General features: G+C 40.9%; 1 protein-coding gene and 4 non-coding genes across 7 annotated transcripts in view; all 5 read left to right on the forward strand.

Moving 5' to 3' along the window:
• Positions 1 to 1,523: 1,523 nt before the first annotated feature.
• Positions 1,524 to 1,687, forward strand: LOC123817787. Its single transcript, XR_006785501.1, has one exon. It is a non-coding gene; the product is annotated as a U1 spliceosomal RNA (small nuclear RNA).
• A 1,505-nt stretch (positions 1,688 to 3,192) lies between these two features.
• Positions 3,193 to 3,356, forward strand: LOC123817811. Its single transcript, XR_006785523.1, has one exon. It is a non-coding gene; the product is annotated as a U1 spliceosomal RNA (small nuclear RNA).
• Positions 3,357 to 6,622: 3,266 nt separating this feature from the next.
• TEX14 (testis expressed 14, intercellular bridge forming factor) overlaps positions 6,623 to 20,061 on the forward strand; it is a 67,637-nt gene continuing 54,198 nt past the window's right edge. For all 3 annotated transcript variants that reach the window (XM_045836923.1, XM_045836924.1, XM_045836925.1), the window contains exons 1-4: positions 6,623 to 6,758; positions 16,794 to 16,908; positions 18,375 to 18,540; positions 19,353 to 19,489. In XM_045836923.1, coding sequence (XP_045692879.1) covers positions 6,623 to 6,758; positions 16,794 to 16,908; positions 18,375 to 18,540; positions 19,353 to 19,489 — 554 coding nt within the window. The remainder of the gene's footprint in view (positions 6,759 to 16,793; positions 16,909 to 18,374; positions 18,541 to 19,352; positions 19,490 to 20,061) is intronic.
• LOC123817828 lies at positions 12,041 to 12,252 on the forward strand. Its single transcript, XR_006785532.1, has one exon. It is a non-coding gene; the product is annotated as a small nucleolar RNA U3 (small nucleolar RNA).
• LOC123817827 lies at positions 15,900 to 16,113 on the forward strand. The gene has a single exon (XR_006785531.1). It is a non-coding gene; the product is annotated as a small nucleolar RNA U3 (small nucleolar RNA).

Here is a 20,061-nt window from a genome sequence, read left to right on the forward strand (position 1 = left end):
CAAGAAAATGGGAGTAGAGGAGGAGATAATTGTTGGATCTCGAACCAGATGGACTGAGGAAAGGTGCTATGCTTCTGTGTAAAGGGAGCAAGATGAGGTGGTTGAGCGGTGAGTAAAATGGCATCTAGAGTCTGAAGAATCAAACGAACCCAGAGTTCATACTCCCCTCCTGCAGTAAGTAGACTGGAGGCCAAGAGATTTACCTGGTTCAAAACACAAAATGCTGGGAAAATAAAACAGCACCAAAACAGGTTTTTCAAATATATTTATCTAGCAGAAAAACTCACAGCCTCGCGGTCATCATGGTACGTGCTTTTGGCTCTTCTTACACATCTTCTCACAAGACTTTCAGGATCAAGACATTCCTGTTCAAGAAACGAAAACAGAATTGGCCCATTACCCAATGGATTTGGAGGAAAACTGTGAGAGGAGACAATGGAGAAGAACCAAGCTGGGTCTATAAGAAATTGCACATGAGATGGCTAACAGACTTACGCTGTATCCAGGTTGCTTGCATCTTACCATATCACTGAAAAGATCATGATTATCTGGACAGTTGGGAGTGTTTTATTGGGAAATTATTGGCAGAATGATTTTTATCTTTGTTAATTTTTTTTCTGAACCTGTAGGCTGGTTCAGTAATGAATGTGAGAACTTTTAAAAATAAACAAACAAAAACTCACAGACCAGAAGGAAAAAAATCCATCCAATCCCTGCAGATGGACCCTGTGTATCCTCTGGAGGACATCTGTTCATCGCAGAAGCCTGGGGACTAGATTTTAACAGACCTTGGGCAGGAGACAAAGACTTGGCTGGATGAGAGGTCAGACTGGGTAGTTCCTGTACATTCCACAGGAACTGCCAGAGTAGATAGATCTAGAGGCTTGTCTAGAGTCATGCAGTGAACCCTGACTTGCTGTCCAGATCTTGGATTCTAAAACTCTCACTCTGCAATTACACCCGGCTGGCAGGCATGCTCCATTCGAAGCCCTGCTCCTCCCCTCTCAGGAGAAAATGGCAGGGCTGGCGTGGACCATTGATCTCTACGGACTGAGTCAGGCTTGCAGCTAAAACAGCTTCGTATCCTTTTACTCAAGGAAGACTCCACACAGGGAGATCGGAGGATCTTTGGGTACAGTGAAAGTTGGGGCAGGAGGGCAGGCAATTTATGTCAGGAAAGTATCTGGGCTGACGTTACTTGCGTCGGGGCAAGTGGGAGGAGAAAACGATCTTCCTACACCAGGAAGAAGGTGAGCAGCTGCTGGCTTTGACCCACTGGGCTGCACGTGACGTAACGCCGGGAGGTGGAGTATGTAAATTACAAATGTAGGGCCCTTTGGAACCGCGTTTTCTGGGAAATTATGCATCGTATTCCGCTGTTACCAGTACTAAGATATAGCAGAAAATCTGATTTTTTTTGTTTATTATATATAGATAAAGGCTAATTATAGTTGTTTCTGGTGTCACCCGAACCTTACAGTGATGTGCCCAGCAGTGGACCCTGCCTGGGTCAGAAACAACTCATACTTACCTGGCAGGGGAGATACCATGATCACGAAGGTGGTTTTCCCAGGGCGAGGCTCACCCATTGCACTCCGGGTGTGCTGACCCCTGCGATTTCCCCAAATGTGGGAAACTCGACTGCATAATTTGTGGTAGTGGGGGACTGCGTTCGCGCTCTCCCCTGGCTTTATGTGATTAAGAACAGACCTTTAAGTTTTCTATAGTAGCTGCAGGAGGTATGAAGGTATTTTTTTCCCACAGGCTCTGTTAATAATGCTGTTGTGAATGTGAGGTTTATTTTGGGGTTTGTTTTATTTTAGTACAGTGAGGGGAACGAGGCTGTTACTAGTCAATTAGGAGGTTAACATACAGTTATGAAGCATGTCTGCTAGAATAGAACAGGTCTCTGCTGCCCAATTTAGTTACTGAAGTAGCAGCCTAGTTATGTGAAGGAACAGTAGATATATAAGCACTCTGCCCTTTGTTTTCTTTGAGAGCAGAAGATAAAGCTCCCATGTAAGAGATACCTTCTCTATACCAGGGGAAAAGAAACATTTCCAAAGAAGGTGAGTCAAAGCCAGAAAATTTTGTACAAACAGACCTTGTTAAAACAATTCTGATGTACCTTTAACCTTCCCATACATGTTAGTTATTTTTTCACAGTTGCTTCTTTGTTCAACCTCATATAAAAAGCATTTAGGTTTTGTCACTTCTTTGGGTCTCCATTTTCTTATGGGGGCACCTGTGTCAGGTAAACTTATTAAATAAGTGTGAATACTTTTATGCTGTTAAACTATATCTGCCAATTTTATACTTAAGCTTAGCCAGAGACTCTGAAAAGGAGAGATAGGTTTGCCTCTACACACAACAGCAAAGCCTTTGGTACTATAGTTGCTGCAGAATTGTCTTGCCCAGAGTGCCTAGCCAAAAGCACAGAAAAGAAAACACGTGTCATCTGTTTTCATTGTCTAAAAAGAGAGAGGCACTCAATTTGTTACCAAAGCCAGGCCAAGTGCTCTTTTCCTTCATGCCAACAGGGCACCTGTCCAGGAGTGGAATGGCCCAGGTAGGGTTCGAGGGGCTTGAGGCTGTATGTTACACGCATTCTCTTAGTCCTCACAGAAACCTTGTTAGGTAGGCAAGCATTTTACTCCTACCTTACAATTTGGGGAAATGGGGACAGAGACTGAGGTTAGAACCTAGGCTCAAAGGAGCTGCAAACTCAGCCCTGGCACAACTGCAGTGATGCTTTGCCTTCGGGTGGGGCTGTGGGCCTCTGCCTCTCAAACTGCCCTGCTCTGCAGCTCGGAATTCAGACTCATCAAAAACAGATCCATGTAAGAACCTGTGCCTAGAAGGCAAAGAGTTAAAAACTATCCCCAGCTACCGGTTGAGGATTGTCTTCTAGATTGTCCCTAGGTATAGCAACAGTGAATTTATCCACTTCAAGTGTTAGTGATACAGAGTAACAAGAGGCGGGGTTATGTAGATGAGTAGTATGGTGACTGCTGGTTTGAATGTATTCATGGGCAAAATTTCCTCTGGGCACCCAAAAGAACTACTTTAGTTTCTGTCCTATAAATGATACTGCAGTTTCCAACCAAAGACCTGCAGAACTCATAGTATAATTGACCATGATTTAAAAGTGTGTTGAGGACTCTTGTGATGACTGGAAAAAGGAGGCTACTCATGCTTACCTAGTAGGGGAGATGCCAGTGTTATGAAGGTGGTTTTTCTAGAGTGAGCCTCACCCATTACACTTTGGGTGTGCTGACCCCTGTGATTTCCCCAAATGTGGGGAAACTTGATTGCATTATTTGTGGTGGTGGGGGCTGTGTTTGTGCTCTCCCCTGACAACTCAGTTTAAAAGCAGTATTGATTTTATTTTGCTGATGTGGTTTAGTGTACTGAAGAGTATCATGTACACCAAAGGATGGCCAGCATGATTTCTACTTAAGATGTATACCTGCCTGAGTTGCAGGCCAGATTTTCAGTAGAAAATGAGTGGTAGGTAACTACACACTGAAATTTCCTTCCCTATTTTTTCTTCCTTTTTAAAAGTAAGTAAATAAGGTCTTAAAAAAGGAAAAAAGTATTTTTCCCCCCATACTACTGTAAAGTACTGAAATGATTTTGCAGCTAAAACTTCCAGTGAAAACTGTAAGGCATTTGTGAAGATTTGGAAGAATTGGAATTTCTGTATCCTGCTGGTGGGAATACAGAAATGTTGCAACCACTATATAAAACAATATGGTATTTCAGTGAAACATGGAGTTTCCCTATAATCTAGCAGTCCTAGTTCTGGATATATACACAGAATAAATGAAAACTCATTTGAAGAGTTATTTGTATATTCCTGTTTGTAGCAGCATTATTTATGATAGCCAAAGGTAGAATCAACCCAAACTGTCCAGCAGTGGAGGAAGCATGATAAACAAAACGAGGTGTGTATGTGTATCCATACATACACTTAATGGAATATTACTATGCATTAAAAGGCAAATTATGGTGTATGATACAACATGAATGAACCTTGAGCACATAGTGAAACAAAGCCAGTCACAAGAGGACTAATACTGTATATTTCCACTTATATGAGATACCAGGAATAGTCAAAATTATATAGACAAAAAGTAGAATGGTGGTTGCCAGAGGCTGAGGGGAGGAGAAAATGAGGAGTTGGTGTTTAATGGGTATAGAGTCCCAGTTTGGGAATATGAAAACAGTTCTGGAGATAGATGGTTGCACAATGATGTTTACATATACTCAAATGACACTGAATTGAACACTTAAAAATGTTTAAAGTGGACCCTGGCTGGTTTGCCTCAATGGATTGAGTGCCAGCCTGCAAACCAAAGGGTTTCCAGTTTGATTCCTAGTCAAGGCACATGCCTGGGTTGTGGGCCAGGTCCCCAATAGGGGGCATGTGAGAGGCAACCACACATTGATGTTTCTCTTCCTCTCTTCGACCTGTCCCGTCTCTCTAAAAATAAATAAATGAAAACTTTAAAAGATTGAGCAGCATTGTCACATACAGATGAACATTTCAGTATGAGAGAGCCTGAAAATGCACATTGGATTTGTCCAGTTGTAAGAAGATATTGGGGACTTTGTCAGTAGCCCAATGTCAGGAGTATGGTGAAGAACACAACATTAACAGGCCCTCAGTGCAGGCGCAATCCAGCTAAATGGATGAAGTGGAGATAGTTACTATAGACTGACTCTCCTTTCATGAAGACACATGACATAACTTGCTATTTTTAGTGTGTTATTTTGCTAGAGCTCTCATATCAAAATAGTACAGAATGGGTGGTTGAAACTACAGAAATTCATTTTCTTACAGTTCAATATCGAGGTGCCAGTAGGGCAGGGTTCTTCTGGGGCCTCTCTCTTACTGCCTTTTTTACATGGTGGTTCCTTTGCAGTCACCCCTGAAGCTAAGGTCTCCTCCTCTTCCTATAAGGCCACCAGTCACAGTGAATTATCACCCCATTCTAACAACTTTATTTTAACTTAATCACCTCTTTAAAGACCTTATTTCTAAATACAGTCACATTCTGAGGTCAGAGTTTCAATATATGAACGGGGGGGAGGGGTAAAATTCAGTCCCCATTAGACATCCAAATCATAGAAATATGCCACTCTTTTATACCTGGTTATAGAGGGAGGCAGAAATGTGGATAGGACATGATAGCTTGCTGTAAAAGCTTCAGTTCATATTTAAATTAAGCAGTGCTTTCTTAGTTACTTTTGTTTGCTTAAGAATGTTCTGGTATTACTGGATTACTAGGATGCTGCTTTTAGTCACTTATGTGGATATTAACAAATACCAAAGGAAATAAATTTAAAACACTTAAGTTATTAGCATTTTCCACCTTTTGTCAGTGGATAAATTAAGGAGGTATTACTTTTTAGTAACCTAAAAGCCTCCTGGCTAGTGAAGACCTACTGACTATGTCAGCCTTCATTGCTTTTTCTTTGACTTCACCTTATGTCACACCCTCTGTGTCTCTCTATGTAGTACTTACTTATGCCCTTCATGTACATGCTTGTTGATTCATGTGGATGTGACTTCTTCTCTTATCTACTGTTTATGGAGCTCCAACTTGGTGCCTCTTGTCTGCCCGGCTAGACTGAGCATTGTGGTGGCAGCAACCCACTTTTAGGTGTCTTACATATATAGCATCTGTCACATTTGAGACACATGGTAGGTGTTGCATAAACATATGATTGTATTATGGTCAGGTGTGGATGCCATGTGTAGAGAGTTAAAATTTCACCCTGGCTGATCTGGCTTAGTGGTTGAGCACTGGCTTGCAAACCAGGAGGCTGCCATTTCGATTCCCAGCCAGGGCCCATGCCTGGGTTGCACGCCATTTCCTTGCTGGGGACATGCGATGAATGTTTCTCTCACACATTGATGTTTCTCTCTCTTTTTTCTCCCTCCCTTCCCCTCTCTCTAAAAATAAATAAAATATTTTTAGAAATAGAAAGTTAAAAATTCTGAGCATGGTTCATGTCATGTACTACAGTAGCAGTTAACATGGAGAGCTCACTTGGTGCCAGGCACAGCTCTAAGCTTTTTACAGATGACAGCTCATTTAAACCTCTCAGCAACCCTCTTACTATTATCTCCATTTACAGAGGAAGAAATTGAAGTCTATCAGGGTTAAATAATTTTTCCAAAGTCACATATTTATGGGGTGACAGAGCTTCAGAGACTAAACTGCGAACCCAACACACATTATAATGTCTGCATTCTAACATAATGACTGACTTCATTTGCATACTAACCTTTCAGAGTTAATATTCTCCTAGTTATCTTAATGATACAGCAAAGATGTTAATTTCTAATTTTCCTAGTAGTCATCACTATTTTAATCTTGGGAATTGGTAGTAAATATATTCAGTTCTTCAATATCAATAGTAACATTGAGAATAAATGTTAATTTTGTAGAATTTCAGTAGTTATTCCTCTAATTCTGTTCATGATAAATGAAAATGGACAGAAATGTATGAAAGAAATGTATGAAATGTGTGAAAGAAATGTATGTAAAACTTTTTAAAATAAAAAATATGAAAGAATAAAATAAGCATGTTGCTTTCTTTTTGAAACAGGATGTCTAGAGCTGTTCATCTTCCAATCCCCTGTCCCGTTCAGCTTGGTTCCTTAAGAGATGACTCTTTGGAAGCTCAGCTTCATGAGTATGTCAAACAAGGAAACTATGTGAAAGTGAAGAAGATTCTTAAGAAAGGTAGGCACTGTGTTGAAATGACAGATGCAACTTGGTCCATGTTTCTGAACAGCGCTGAACGGAAAAACAGGTATATGCTAAAATTATGAGCTCTTGGGGAAACCTCAAGTTAAATTAATGAGATGACATGTTCTCTACCGGTGCAGTGATATTTTTCAATAGAGGTCTTGAATCATTGTTTGGAGACTGCTTCATTTCGTTTTGTGCTGGGGAATCATAAGGTCTTCCTACTGTTGGTTTCCTGAGGTTTCTCTTCAGGCCCTGGCCTCCAGCCTATAATTCTGGCCAATTCCCTTTTATCTTCAAATGTAATTCCATCCACTGGGTCCTCTGAGGCTGGCCACCTTTCATAGCTCTCCTCTTCCTTGCTCCTTCCATACACTTGGTGCTTTTGTTTCCAGGGTTTTTTTCCTGGAGGCTACAGGCAGCTCAGCCTGAGAAGAGACAGAAATAGCACATGTAGATCAGGTAATCTTCAAAAGAACAAACACATAAAAGCCACAGGCAAACAAAACCTCTGGCATTTGGCCTTTGATCTGGAGATCCAGGATGGCTTTTTTCAGAGTAACCAGTCTCCTGAATTCACCCGTCTTAGTTTTCCATTTCTCATTCCTCATATTGAAGGGGAGGCTTATGAAGGTTCTCTTAGATGGTCTGTGGAGTAGTCAGGGTGACCTAATTTCTCTTCAGTGTTCCTCCATTTGCCTCAACAGCATTGAGAACTTCCAGAAAGATACCCCAATTTTTGTAGGATCCAACTACCCAATAAAAGTTTCCTCAGAAAGTTCTCAAACTTATTTATATACCACCCCTAGAGTCTATAGGTGAAGTAGCTGATAGTGCAATAATTTGTTTAAAAGGTCTTGTTTTTCTCCCCTCAAAATTTTGTATTTTATCCCATATCTATGTGTGTGTATGTGTTTGTTGTATAAGTAGTTAGTATACAACATTATAATCCAGTATCGATACTGCAAAGTGATTACCCAAAAGTCTAGTTAGTATCCATCATCATTACTCTTCATCACAATTGAACTCCCTTCACCCTTTTGCTCATCCCTCAGCCCCTTTCTCCTCTGGTAACCACCGATCTTTTCTCTGAATCTCTGAGTTTGTTTTTGTTTTGTTTTGTTTGTTCATTTGTTTCAGAGTCAAGATATGGATGAAATCATAATATTTGTCTTTCTCTTTTTGACTTAGCATTATATCCTTTTCAAGGTCCATTCATGTCACAATGGCAAGGTTCTTTTTTTTTTTAATGCCTGAGTATTATTCCACGGTGTGCTTATGTTTTAACATAAAAAATTGATGTTTAGGATTGGCATATAACTTTTAGTGTCTGTCTATCTATACCCTTCAGTGTGAGAAGCAGAGTTTTAAGACATATCTTATCTCCTAGACATTCCTGAACATTCTGCATCTTCAAATTCTTGACATTAAGCTAGATCAGGGGATGAGGTTGACAGGTGTAACTGGATATGAAGCAGGACTTCATCTGTGTCTGAGGATTGCATCTAAAGCCTGAGAGTAGAGAACAAGGGGTGACATGTTTCCCTGAAGTCTCAAGCAGGGTTTCTTAGGAGATGGCCAAAATGGTCCTCGGACCTTCAGCTCCGTCACCCTCCCAGGCTTATCTAAGAGAAGGTGATGGAGTAATAGTGGGGGTGTCAGTGGAAGAGATTCTTTAAAAAAACATTTGCAAGAATAGAATGCTGTGGCTTTTCCTATCCTTTCCAGCCTCAAGCCAAGTAAGGGACCCTTAAGGTGAACTTCATGGAGAGAATTGTGGGACTTGCAAGCAGGAGAGATGGGAACCTGTGTCCCACACTGTTGGACAGTAGAAATGTGTCAGCTCACCTCAGCTGACATCAAGGTGGCATGAAGAGAACCTGGCATGTTACCTGGAATTGTTGGGCCAGGGAGAATGCCATCTGCTTCCTACTTGAAACAGTCCTTGATGGCTGGTTGAATATGGGAGAGTAGCAGTTGTAGTGGTCATACTTCCACCAGTTGGTGGGGTAAATACAGACTCTGTTTTGGGTAGCCAAGCCAACTAAAGGGACCTCACCTATGAAGGAAGGAAGAATCCCAACCTTGAGGCTGAAGATGTAGCAAGAAGTCAGCAGGGGAGGGCGAAGACCTGCGTTAGGGTTCTGTACAGTGGAGTGGAGGTACCTGAAGGGCCCACTAATCTCTCTCGCAAAAGAACAGGCATTAGGATGAAGCCAAAAACTACAAAGAGCATCAGCTATGTACAAAGGCTTTTTCCCCTTGTCATCTCATTGGTTGTTATGGTTTTATTAACAAATATAATGTGTATACAATCTGTCTATTCATTTTTTTTTGCTGTGCAGCCTGGCATTGGGATTTGTGACTCTGAGGGTCAGCTGGGCTGCTCTTTCCACAATGGAGCTGCAGTTCTTTGAGGAGACATGAGCAATCTTAGCACAATGAGATTTGTTGCACATCAACAGCACTTCAAGCTCCTTGACGTTGTGGACCAGGAATTTCCGAAAGCCACTGGGCAGCATGCATTTTGTTTTCTTGTTGCTCCCATAACCCATGCTGAGCATCAAGATCTGGCCCTTGAATCTTCTGTGCACCCTATTGTCAATGCCTCTGGATTTCCACCATCTCTGTTTAATTTTGACGTATCAGTCTGCTGGTGCTGGATGAACTTCTTGCTCTTCTTTTTGACAATCTTGAGTTACACAAGGGGTCTAAGGGCAGCCACAGTGCCAGTAGGAGATGGCTTCCACCTCTGTAGGTGGCAATGATGAAGAACAGGACTAGACAATTTATTACCTGAAATGAGATTGTGCTTGAATATCTCAAAGTGACTGAAAGACTATGGAGTCTGCCTGAGATGTGTCTCAGGAGAAGTGGAGAGGGACAACCAACTGACAGAGTAGACTTGAGGGCAGCAGGAGGGGGGAATCTTTCCTTGATTGTATCCTCAGTTCAGTCCGTGCAGAAGATCAGTAACTACAGATTATGAGTTCTAAAAGCCAAAAGATGAGTTTCAGAAGCTTAACCCAGACTTTAGTTTTTAATTATACATATATTACCTGAACCTTAGGGTTAGAAAAGATGTATGGCCCTGGCTTCTAGGAGTATAATACAGCAGAAGAAACAGACATGAGTTAATGATTAATGTACAGAGAAGGGCAGGAAGGGAAGGGAGCACACCTGGTAGATCTCAGCCTCCTTGTCTGGGGGGTGGGAGTAATCCAGGGAAACTTTTTAGAGGAAGTGATATCTAGGCCAGGACATTAAGAAAGAAAAGGAGTCAGGATAAAAAGGTAAAAGTCAGAGGTATGGCAGGATTAAAGGGATGCAAGGGCCCTTAGGATGGAGGGGATGACTTGAGTTGGAGAAAGGAGTGGGAGAAAGTGGTTGTGGGGTGAAGCTGGCCAAGCAAGCTATGGCTGCACCAGGCCTTATGGACTGCTGGAAGGACTTTGGTATTAAGTGCATACTTAGGACTGTTATGTCTTCCTGATGAATTGGTCCTATTACTACTATGAGATATTCCTCTTTATCTCTGGTAATACTTACTGTCTTGTAGTCTACTTTATCTGATATTAATATAGTCGCTTCAGCCTCCTTATGCTTACTGTTGCAAGAAATATCTGTGTTTTTATAGTTAAAATGTCTTGTTGAGAGAATATAGTTGAGGCATATGTTTAAAATTCATTCTGACACACCCTTTTAATTGGAGTGTTTAGTCTATTAATATTTAATGTAACTATTGACATGGTTGGATTTAGAACATTTTATTACAGCATTTGTTTTCTATTTCCTCCTCTCTTTTTTGTTTCTTCCTTCTTTTCTGTTCTTTTGACTTAAATATTTTTAGAATTCCATTTTAATTTAGCTACTGGCTTTTTAGTTATACTACTTTGCATTATTTTTTAGTGGTTGCTCTAGTGATTACAGTATATATCTTTAATTTTCCACAGTCTACTTAATATTGCACCACTCCACATACTATTTACTTCACCCATATAGGTTTCACCCTTTTCCTTATCCTTATTATAAAGATTCTGTAAGTATCATAGCTATGTGAATTACGAATCCCATAATATAATTCTATAATGTTTGCTTTGAAGTGTCCTGTGTACTTTAAAGAAATTAAATTGTTTGACTATGGTGTGCCTAGGGGTGATTATCTTTATATTTATCCTGCCTGGGTTTGCTGACCTTGAATATGGAAATTAATACCTTTTATCAAATTTGAGAACCTTTTTGGTATTATTTCTACAGATACTCTTTCTCTTCCATTCTCTCCTTGCTTTCTGGAAATCCACTTACGTTTATGTCAGACTTTTTGGTATTGCCCCACAGTCCCCAAAACTGTGTTAATTTTCTTTTTTTTCTGTGTCCTTCAATTGGATCACTTCTCTTGATCTTTTGTCAACCTGATGACTCTTCCTCTGTTGTCTCTAGTCTGCGTTTCACCTTTTCCAGTTTCAATAATTCTCTAGAATGACTCAGAACTCAAGAAAACATTTTATTTACTATTATTGGTTTATTATAAAGGATATACATCTCCATGCCCTATTTGGGTACACCACCCACTGAGCACCTTCAATCTGTTAGCAATCTAGAAGCCTTCTGAATCTTACTGCTAAAGGGGTTTTTGGAGGTTTCATTTCCTAGGCAAGGGTTGATGAAATCATTGGCCATTGGTGATTGAACTCAATCTCCAGTACATCTCCCCTCCCAAAGGCAGGGCAGGGTTTGAGGTCAGGGACAGTGGTGGAGCAGAAAATGCCAACCCTGTAATCCTGACTTGGTTTTGGTTTTTCTGTGGACCACGCCCTCTTCTGAAGCTATCTAGTAATCCCTCCTCTTTCTTTTAAGGCCAAGGAAACCTGGTCCCTCAAGGTGGCGGACTTCTGTAGCGGGTAAGAGTCAAGTCTGTACTGACCAGCAGCAGAAGCAGCATTTCCTTAACCTGTAGTGAGGTGGCTGTGATACACCTGGACCCAAGTGGTGCCCCGTGTGGTGGGTAGGGTAATAGCATATCGCTTTGGGTTGGAGTCAGATGCATGCAGTATGTCACTGGCTGCTGGGAATCCATATGTTAATAACTGCTTTGCTGCTTTGAAGTGTTTCTGGAAGATTTACAAGTGCAAATGATGTTTTAAACTTTGCTATTGAGTGGGAGTGTTATTGTATATGAAGTGAAATACATTTTTAAGCTGAACTTGACAAAAAAAGTCATCATGACTAAAAGTGAACGCCTGTCATCACCTACCAGACGCTACAACCTCAAACTTAAGACCATAGTTTCAGGAACCATTTCTATAGTTTACTACTGGAGAAGCTTCTCTGAATGTGTAGAGCACTTGAAACCACAAGGAAGGGGGTGCTGTGTTCTTTCCTGAGCCTGAAGCTGGGTTTTGGTGTTGCTTTTGCAGCTGTAAATAATCATTGGTGATTGTTCTCTTCCTTTGGGGGAGTAAGGAGGAGGGGATGTAGTCTGAGTGGTTTTGGTTAAGTTAACTGTAGTGAGTATAATTTAGTGTTTATGTCTAGAGTTTCAGAGTGGTGCAATTATTTGTATGTTTCATATCCTACTTATTGTGTTTTTTTGTTTTTTGTCTTGTCCTTTTTCTTAACATTTTTCTAGGTAACTTTTTTCACCACTTATCTCCTTTTGTCCTTTATTCACTTCCACCCTGCTATTGTACAATAACACTGTTCTTGATCAAGAACATTTTTTTTCCCCAAAAACCTCTGACATACCTTCCCTTTCCCACCATGAGCTGTCAGCCTGCTCTAGGAATCTGTTTCTGTTTTGTTAGTACAGTTTACTAGTTTTTTTAAATTACTGGAGTGTATAGTTCTTAATGTTGTCTTTATCTTTTAAAAAATTCAGCCATTTGTAGTTCTGTAGCATCTAATTGTTTTTTGTTTGTTTTGTTTTTTGGTGGTGGTACCCCTTCCCCCACCGCCAGCTGTTATTAAGTAGTTTTCTGCCTCTGGTATTTTGGTTTTGTTCCTTATAAACTATGGACTTTTTAAGGTCTTTTAGCACATGGAGTTTTTTACAGTAGTCTTCAGGCTTTTATTGCATTTAGATTTTAAAAATCTGTTATATTCTTTTTAAAAATTGATTTGAGAGAGGGGTTGGGGGGAGGGGGAGCAGGAGTGGAAGTAGGAGGGAGACATCGAGGGAGACTTGATTTTTTGTTCAACTTATTTATGCATTCATTGGTTGCTTCTTGAGTGGGCCCTGACTGGGGAGAGATCCCGCCACTTTGGTGTATTGGGACAGTGCTTCAACCAACTGAACAACACCACCAGGGCTTGTGGGTAGTATTTTTATGTTGCTGCCCCACCTTTCCTGATCCTTGTTATTAAAGTGTTTGATGGGTCTGTAATGGGGTAGATACTCTGAGTGGTTAGCTTTTCTTTCTTTTTAAAATGTACTTCTGATATTTTAATTATTTTAAGATGCCCACAAAAGAAGTTCCAAACCTGAAGAAAGATTTGAGTTTATTTGAACCAAGATTTAGGGGCCAGTTCTAAAAGCATGCTTGCAAAGGATTGAGAAGATGCTCCAAGGAATAGTAGTTTTGCAGTTTATTTTATATAATGGATTCAAAGGAGAAGATGGAAAGAAGGTTATGTGAAATCTGGGAAATATCTAGGATTAGATGAGAACTAAAATGGGGAGAGATACCTACTTCTTTTACATCGTTGGGTGTAGAATAGGTAACATTTCACATAGCTAGTTTACAGAGGCATGAGGATAAAAGATAATAAGGAATATTGGGGTTGAAAGAAAGAATGTTTTCTACTTAGGAAATCACCAAAGAGCTGTTGTTTGTGTAAGTTTTGAGAGCAGTGGTTTTTAAACCTATTTTTCGCTCCAGGCCACACCTGTATCCACTCAAGAATTGTTACTCAGTGCCTCCCTAAGTGCTTCCTGGTCCCTAGAGAAGCCCTTGGAGGCTCTGATTGATTTAACATGTTTAAATTCATGACCCCCGGGATTAACTAGTCCGATTCCCTTGACTGTGCTCCTTCCTGTCAAGAATTATGAATAGTCTGTGGTTTTACAGATTATCCTGTCACAAGTTTATGGATGCAGGCAGAAGACATAAGATTCCTGCTTCAGAGTTGAATCATAGTTTTTTTACTCATAGCAGCAGTAGTAACTAGAATATTAGCTAGCTACTACTAATTAGTAGCCACTACTAATGTTCTATTTTGGCGTTTGTTCCTCAAACCCCAATTCTCACAGAGTCATAAAAGGACTAGATAATACTGCACACATAGTGGGTTCCTCTGCAGTAGTACCCTGAGCTTAGGGAACACAACCCAAATCTTTTATAATGGACAGTATGCTCTTTGCTCCAAAGGAAGACATTATCTCTACTGTACTACACAGTAAGCATGCTTGCACTTTGCTTTAAAGGGAGATTCTGTATCTTCCAAAATTTGGTCTTCAAAAAGAATCGAGAACAAAGGGTAGTTACTGCCACACTCCCATGATGCAGAAACACGAGTAATTCATGGAGAATTGTCTTCCCACACTGTTCTTGCTGCTCTTCCTTACTCTTAGGCTTGCTTGGGCAGATAAATTTACCAGGTGCCCAGGTGCACCTTTGCAGTTGGCAACCCTTTGATTTGCAGGCGGGCACTGGAGATAAATTGGACAGTTCCTACCCTGCAGATAAGGGAGAAAGTCTAGTAGGGGAGACAGACATGGAGCCTTGTAGGCTATTTGGAGAGGTTTTATGTTTAGCCCGAGAGTTTGGAAGCTACAAGCTTTAAGCAGGGGAGTGATTTGTCAAAAAAAAATTTTTCAAGTAAGTCTAAAGATTTAATTAGCTTTATTAAGTGGTTTATGAATTGGGCACTTGCCCATCACCAACTGGAAGGGTGCTGAGGGGTACAAAATAGAAGGTTTTTTATAGGAAGCATGGTGGGGCAAAAGAGCTATTAGTGAAGAAAAAAAAAAAGGATAATTTTTGGGCTGGGACGTGTTTTCTTAGTGAAAAGAGGGAGGAGTTTTCTTTAATCATGTAGATTGCCTATTGGGCGTCATCCACCAAATTGAAAGCCTGCGGGTTGATTCACAGTCAGCACATGCCTGGGTTGCATGCCAGGTCCCACCCTGTTGGGGGTGTGAGAGGGTTTAACCCATCGATATTTCTGTCTCACATTGAAGTTTCTTCCTCCCTGCCCCTCTCTCTAAAGATAAATAAATAAAATGTTTTTAAAAACTTGCAATTAAATCAGGTATTAAATCTAAGCTTGGTATCATGGGCTTTTAGCCCTGATGACACCATTTTGGACCTATTTTGGGTTGTATTTTTTTTTTAAGATTTTATTTACTTTTTAGAGCAGGGGGAAGGAAGAGAGAGAGAGAAACATCAGTGTGTCACGTGCCCCCTACTGGGAACTTGGCCGGCAACCCAGGCATGTGCTGTACACTAGGAGTCAAACCGGCAACCCTTTGATTTGCAGGCGGGCACTCAACCACTGAGCCACGCCAGCCAGGGCTTGCTGGCTTTCCCTGCCCCCCCACCCCCCTTCCTTTAACAGATGTATTGTCCTGGTTGTTTAAACACAATTCACACATTTTCTGCACATAAAAGTACCTTGATTTGGAAAAAAAATCCAAAAGAACATTTATATGTCTGATACTTTGATCACAGGACAAAAATTAAAAATAGGGCGTGCTTTGCAAATGTCCTAGTGTCTGGCTTTGGGTCGTCGCTTTCACCTTGCACTTTCACGTTTTTCTTGTGAAAGGTCTTCGTCTTCACTAATCTGTATAAACTGAGGCTTGTCCTGACACGCGGGCGCACTTTGAAGTCGTCAGCGTTTACGTAAACGACTGTAAACGACGCTGCGAAACTGACAGTAGAAGTGGGGCGGGGTTGGAAATAACTGGAGTGTGGTTGGCTGTTTAGCAATCGTATGTTAATTAACTAACAATTTGAACTGTCTTCTGAGATGCAAGAGTATTCAAAACGCTTTCTCGAGCTTTGTGAATGAGAAGTTGTTTTAGAGAACACATGCCAATATATATTTGGATAAGATAGCACCAGTAGAAAAAGTCACCATCGGTAAAATATGTGTGAATTTTGTTCACTTCGGAAAAGCAGGCAAAACTCACTTAAGACTATACTTTCAGGGATCATTTCTATAGTTCGTTACTAGAGAAGTTTCTCTGAACGTGTAGAGCACCCGAAGCCACGAGGAAGAGGCGCAGTGTTCTCTCCTGAGCGTGAAGTCGGCTCTTGGTGTTGCTTTTGCAACTGCCAATAGTCATTGATGATCGTTCTTCTCTTCCTTTGGGAGAGTAAGAGGGAGAGGACGCAGTCTGAGTGGTTTCTTTTTAACTTTGGTTTGAAAAGGAAGGTGTAATTTTTGTTTTGGTAGGCTTTTAGATTTCCACCAAAGTATTGTTTTTATTTTAGTTGCTTTTTGGCTTTAATAGGTTAGTTTGTATTCAGTAGTAAAGAGTACTGTTTTGATGGTTTTCACTTCGTGGTTAAGTGACAATAAAAGTGGGAAAAAAGTTATAAAGTTGAGTTAGAAGGGTAGATCTAAAATTGTCTACTTGCTGTTAGTTATCTTTTTCTTTAAAGTATTTTTAGCTGTTTATTTTTTTTTTTTGATTTGCAGGCCAGCCCTCTATCCATTTGAGCCACACCAGCCAGCGCTTTAACTGATAGGATTAAAGTATTTGTGTGTCTCTCTAAACTTTTTTCCTTGTACTACCCCCATCCCTAATGCCCTCTGAAGATTAAAAACAACTTTGTTTCTTACCACACCTATTGTAAATAACATTTTTGTTGAAGTCACTTGTGGTTGCCTTCTAGTTAATCTATGGCCATTTATATGCCTAATGAAAGTTTTGTTTTTCCTTAAAAAGAATCGATTTGTAGTAGTAATGCATGAAAGTGTTGTATAAAGGAATTTTAACTTTTTTCTTTAATAATTAATTTTTCTAGTTTTGTCACAGGAAATGTCCTGTTACTTGCACTGATCTTGGTATTTGTTTTGCAGGAGTTTATGTTGACACAATTAACTCCCTGGGCCAGACAACACTTTTCATTGCAGCATTATTAGGCCTTACAAAATTAGTTGATATTCTGGTGGATTATGGATCAGATCCAAATCAGTAAGTACAATAGCTTTACTATCTAGAAAATTAGTAGTGTATGATATTAAGATGAGTTGGGGCATTTGAAAACTAATTTGACAAGATTAAATAACTTTACTAACATATCAATAAAATACAATTGTATACATATCTTGAAACATACCTTTAACTACTAATAAAAGCAGTTTTAGTAGGCCCTATGAAATGAGTAAAACTTATTAGTCATTCATTCATTCATTCATTACTGATTAACAGTATGGTTTGCATACTTCTACCTCAGGTTATAATTTCTGTGATCATTTAAGCAGCTTAATAAGCTCCACAACCAAATATTTACCAATTAATATATTTGGCATCACTTTAACTAGATGATTTTTGCCAGGCCCTTGCAGTTGTGGTTAAACAATCTGTGATTAATAGTCCAAATTTCAATATGCAGCAGCAACATGATGTAATGAATTAACCAGTGTTAATTTCGCCAGTTCACCAGTGAATATCCTTTTTCTTTGTGTAACACTTGTTTTTCCCAGGGCCTTCCCAGGCACTAACCTCTCTTAGATCTTTACAGCCCCCTCCTCGACAGGGAGGGGACAGCATGTATTTGTACAGTTTACACTGCACAGAACCAGAAGTGGGTTTTGAGTGCTTACATAATTTACATGATTTGGCCTGGTTTTCACAGGAATGTCTGAATATGAACGATTATAAAAATCATATAGTAGCTTTCCCATATTACATAAGAAGGTACTATTTAATGTACTTAAAAATAAACCATGTTGATGTCAGAAAGTTCTTTTCTGTTTTTAATTAAAAATTTTTTTTCCTGTTACAAGAGTGCTTGCTTACTGGGAGAAAACTTGGAAGTCTGTTACAGTAAAAAGAAAAAAAAAACAATCAATATGAGAACTCTATAATTTAGAGATAACACAAAGAAAATTTTGCTGTCTTTCCATCTAGAATTTCTTTAGACTAACATACACTCTACTGTTTCTGCTGTATTGTTTAATTTTAAGGTCAGAAGTAAAGGGCTCACTCATCTGATATTTGCAGATAACAAACATTAGAGACATTGTCACAAGAGAGAAATGGTCTCTGGTTAGGCTCTGCTTCACCAGCCTGACCCCAGGATGTAACAAATGTGGAGAAATTTTTTCAGGACAGCTATTGTCAGAAGTTAGAGGAGGAAAGAACGCTGATTTGGAACCACACCCACACATGGGTGTGACCCTCAGTTTTGCCCTTTTGTTTTCTCACCTATACCTTGGGAAACAATAGTGCCTTGAAGGGTAAACATAAGGATGGAAAAAGGGGATGTATGTAAAGCCCATGTTGGCAGAGACCAGGTGCCTTCCAAATGCTGTGATTATAATCCTCATCACTAAAGGTCAGCTCTGTAGAAAAGGAGCCCCATGTCACCCATTGAATTCTCCTCCCCACCTCTGGAAAGGCATGTTGCCATGAACACTCATTGTATCCCCCTCCAGCCGCTGCTTTGATGGAAGCACCCCTGTCCATGCAGCTGCATTTTCAGGCAACCAGTGGATCCTCAGCAAGCTGTTGGAAGCAGGGGGCGACCTTCGACTACACGATGAGAAAGGTCAAAACCCACAGACCTGGGCTCTTACAGCGGGGAAGGAGCGCAGCACTGTGGTAAGAGTGGACCCACACTGCAGCCCACACCCAGGGCAGAGCACTGGGCTGGGAGTCAGGAGCCCAGGGACCAGAGGGTGGTCCTGGGGACAGCACAAGGCTTGCAGTGGCATTGCCGTTGGTACTGGACACACTGGTCTGGGCTCTTCCCCACTTCCAGCTGTAGAACCAGCTGTAGAACCTTGTGGATTTCAGGCAAGTCCAGTAGTGAACCTTTCTAGTCATTGGTACGGTAGGGAGAGAGAAAAATTGTAATTTTGTCTGATCCTTAACTAGCACTTACCACACATCAAACATTGTAATTAAATTAGCTAAATATTAACTCACTTTATGTTCACAACAACCCTCCCAATGAGGGTAGATGGGGAGAGTGAGGCTCATTGGCATGAAGTAACTTTCCTGAGGCCACACACTGGCAGGTGTTATGTGGTCTAATGAGGACTAAATAACAAATGGAAAGCGTGAATGGCATGTACTGCATGGGCATGTGGAAGGAAGAGGGGGAGGGGAGCAGAGTTTTCTCTTCACTCTTCTCTCCGTCTGGTTCTCCTGCTCATTAACTGTTGGGCATTGGACAGGTGATTTTACTTTCCCTGCCTCAGCTTTTTCATCTGTCAAAGCAGGGAATTGGAGGAAATTATCGCCAAATCATCTCCCTGAAAACATTCCATACCTTTAGAAATAACTTGGACCCCTCCCTTTTCTGCCTTGGGGATTCCTGGCTCCTAGGACTATTTAGCCACTTCACAATCCCACTGAAGGGCCGATGTCCACGAGCCATGCCAGCACTGATCATCTCTGTGGTGTTGCAGATGGTGGAGTTCATTCAGCGCTGTGCCTCGCACATGCAGGCCATCATCCAGGGCTTCTCCTGTGACCTCCTGAAAAAGATCGACTCCCCTCAGAGGCTCATCTGCAGCATTCCCTGGTTTGGGGGTCTTATGCAGGGGTGAGTGCTACCTTGAGCAGAGTGGGATGTTCTGCACCTCCCCAGCTTCTCTCATGGGACCCATGCAGTGGGCCACATAGTTCCCTTCTAGAATCTGGCTCACTCGTAGGGATGAGCTCAGAAGATGTGGCCACTGATAAAGGATAGCCAGAAGGGCACCTTTGGCCTGTGTCCCCCTTCCAGGAAGGTCTGGGGCAGATGAGTTCTGGGTTCCAGTGGGAGCCACCCTGTGTTCCTCCTCCCTGAGCAGGAGCTTTTCAGGTCTCGGCAGCTTAGCAGAAAACCCTTAGGACCTCTGGGTGGCTGCTTTTTTTTCTTTCTTTCTTTCTTTTTGACATTTGGAAGGCCTGTTTCTTTATTACTAAGGTTGCAAAAGATCACAAATGCTTAATTTACAGTTCCTTAGGCTATTTTTAAGCTGATGTGAGAGACTTGCCAATAGCTGGGTGGACAGCTGCAGGAGGTGGGCCGCAGGCTTAGTTATTTTAAATTCTTGGGACTTCATTGACTTAGGGTTTGTGTTCAGAGAATCATTTTCATTTTGATTTTCTCTAAATGGTATCTCTATAGTC

The sequence above is a fragment of the Phyllostomus hastatus genome, unplaced genomic scaffold (assembly GCF_019186645.2).
Source record: "Phyllostomus hastatus isolate PE091 unplaced genomic scaffold, TTU_PhHast_1.1 phas_contig_210, whole genome shotgun sequence".
In the NCBI taxonomy this organism is placed as follows: Eukaryota; Metazoa; Chordata; class Mammalia; order Chiroptera; family Phyllostomidae; genus Phyllostomus; species Phyllostomus hastatus.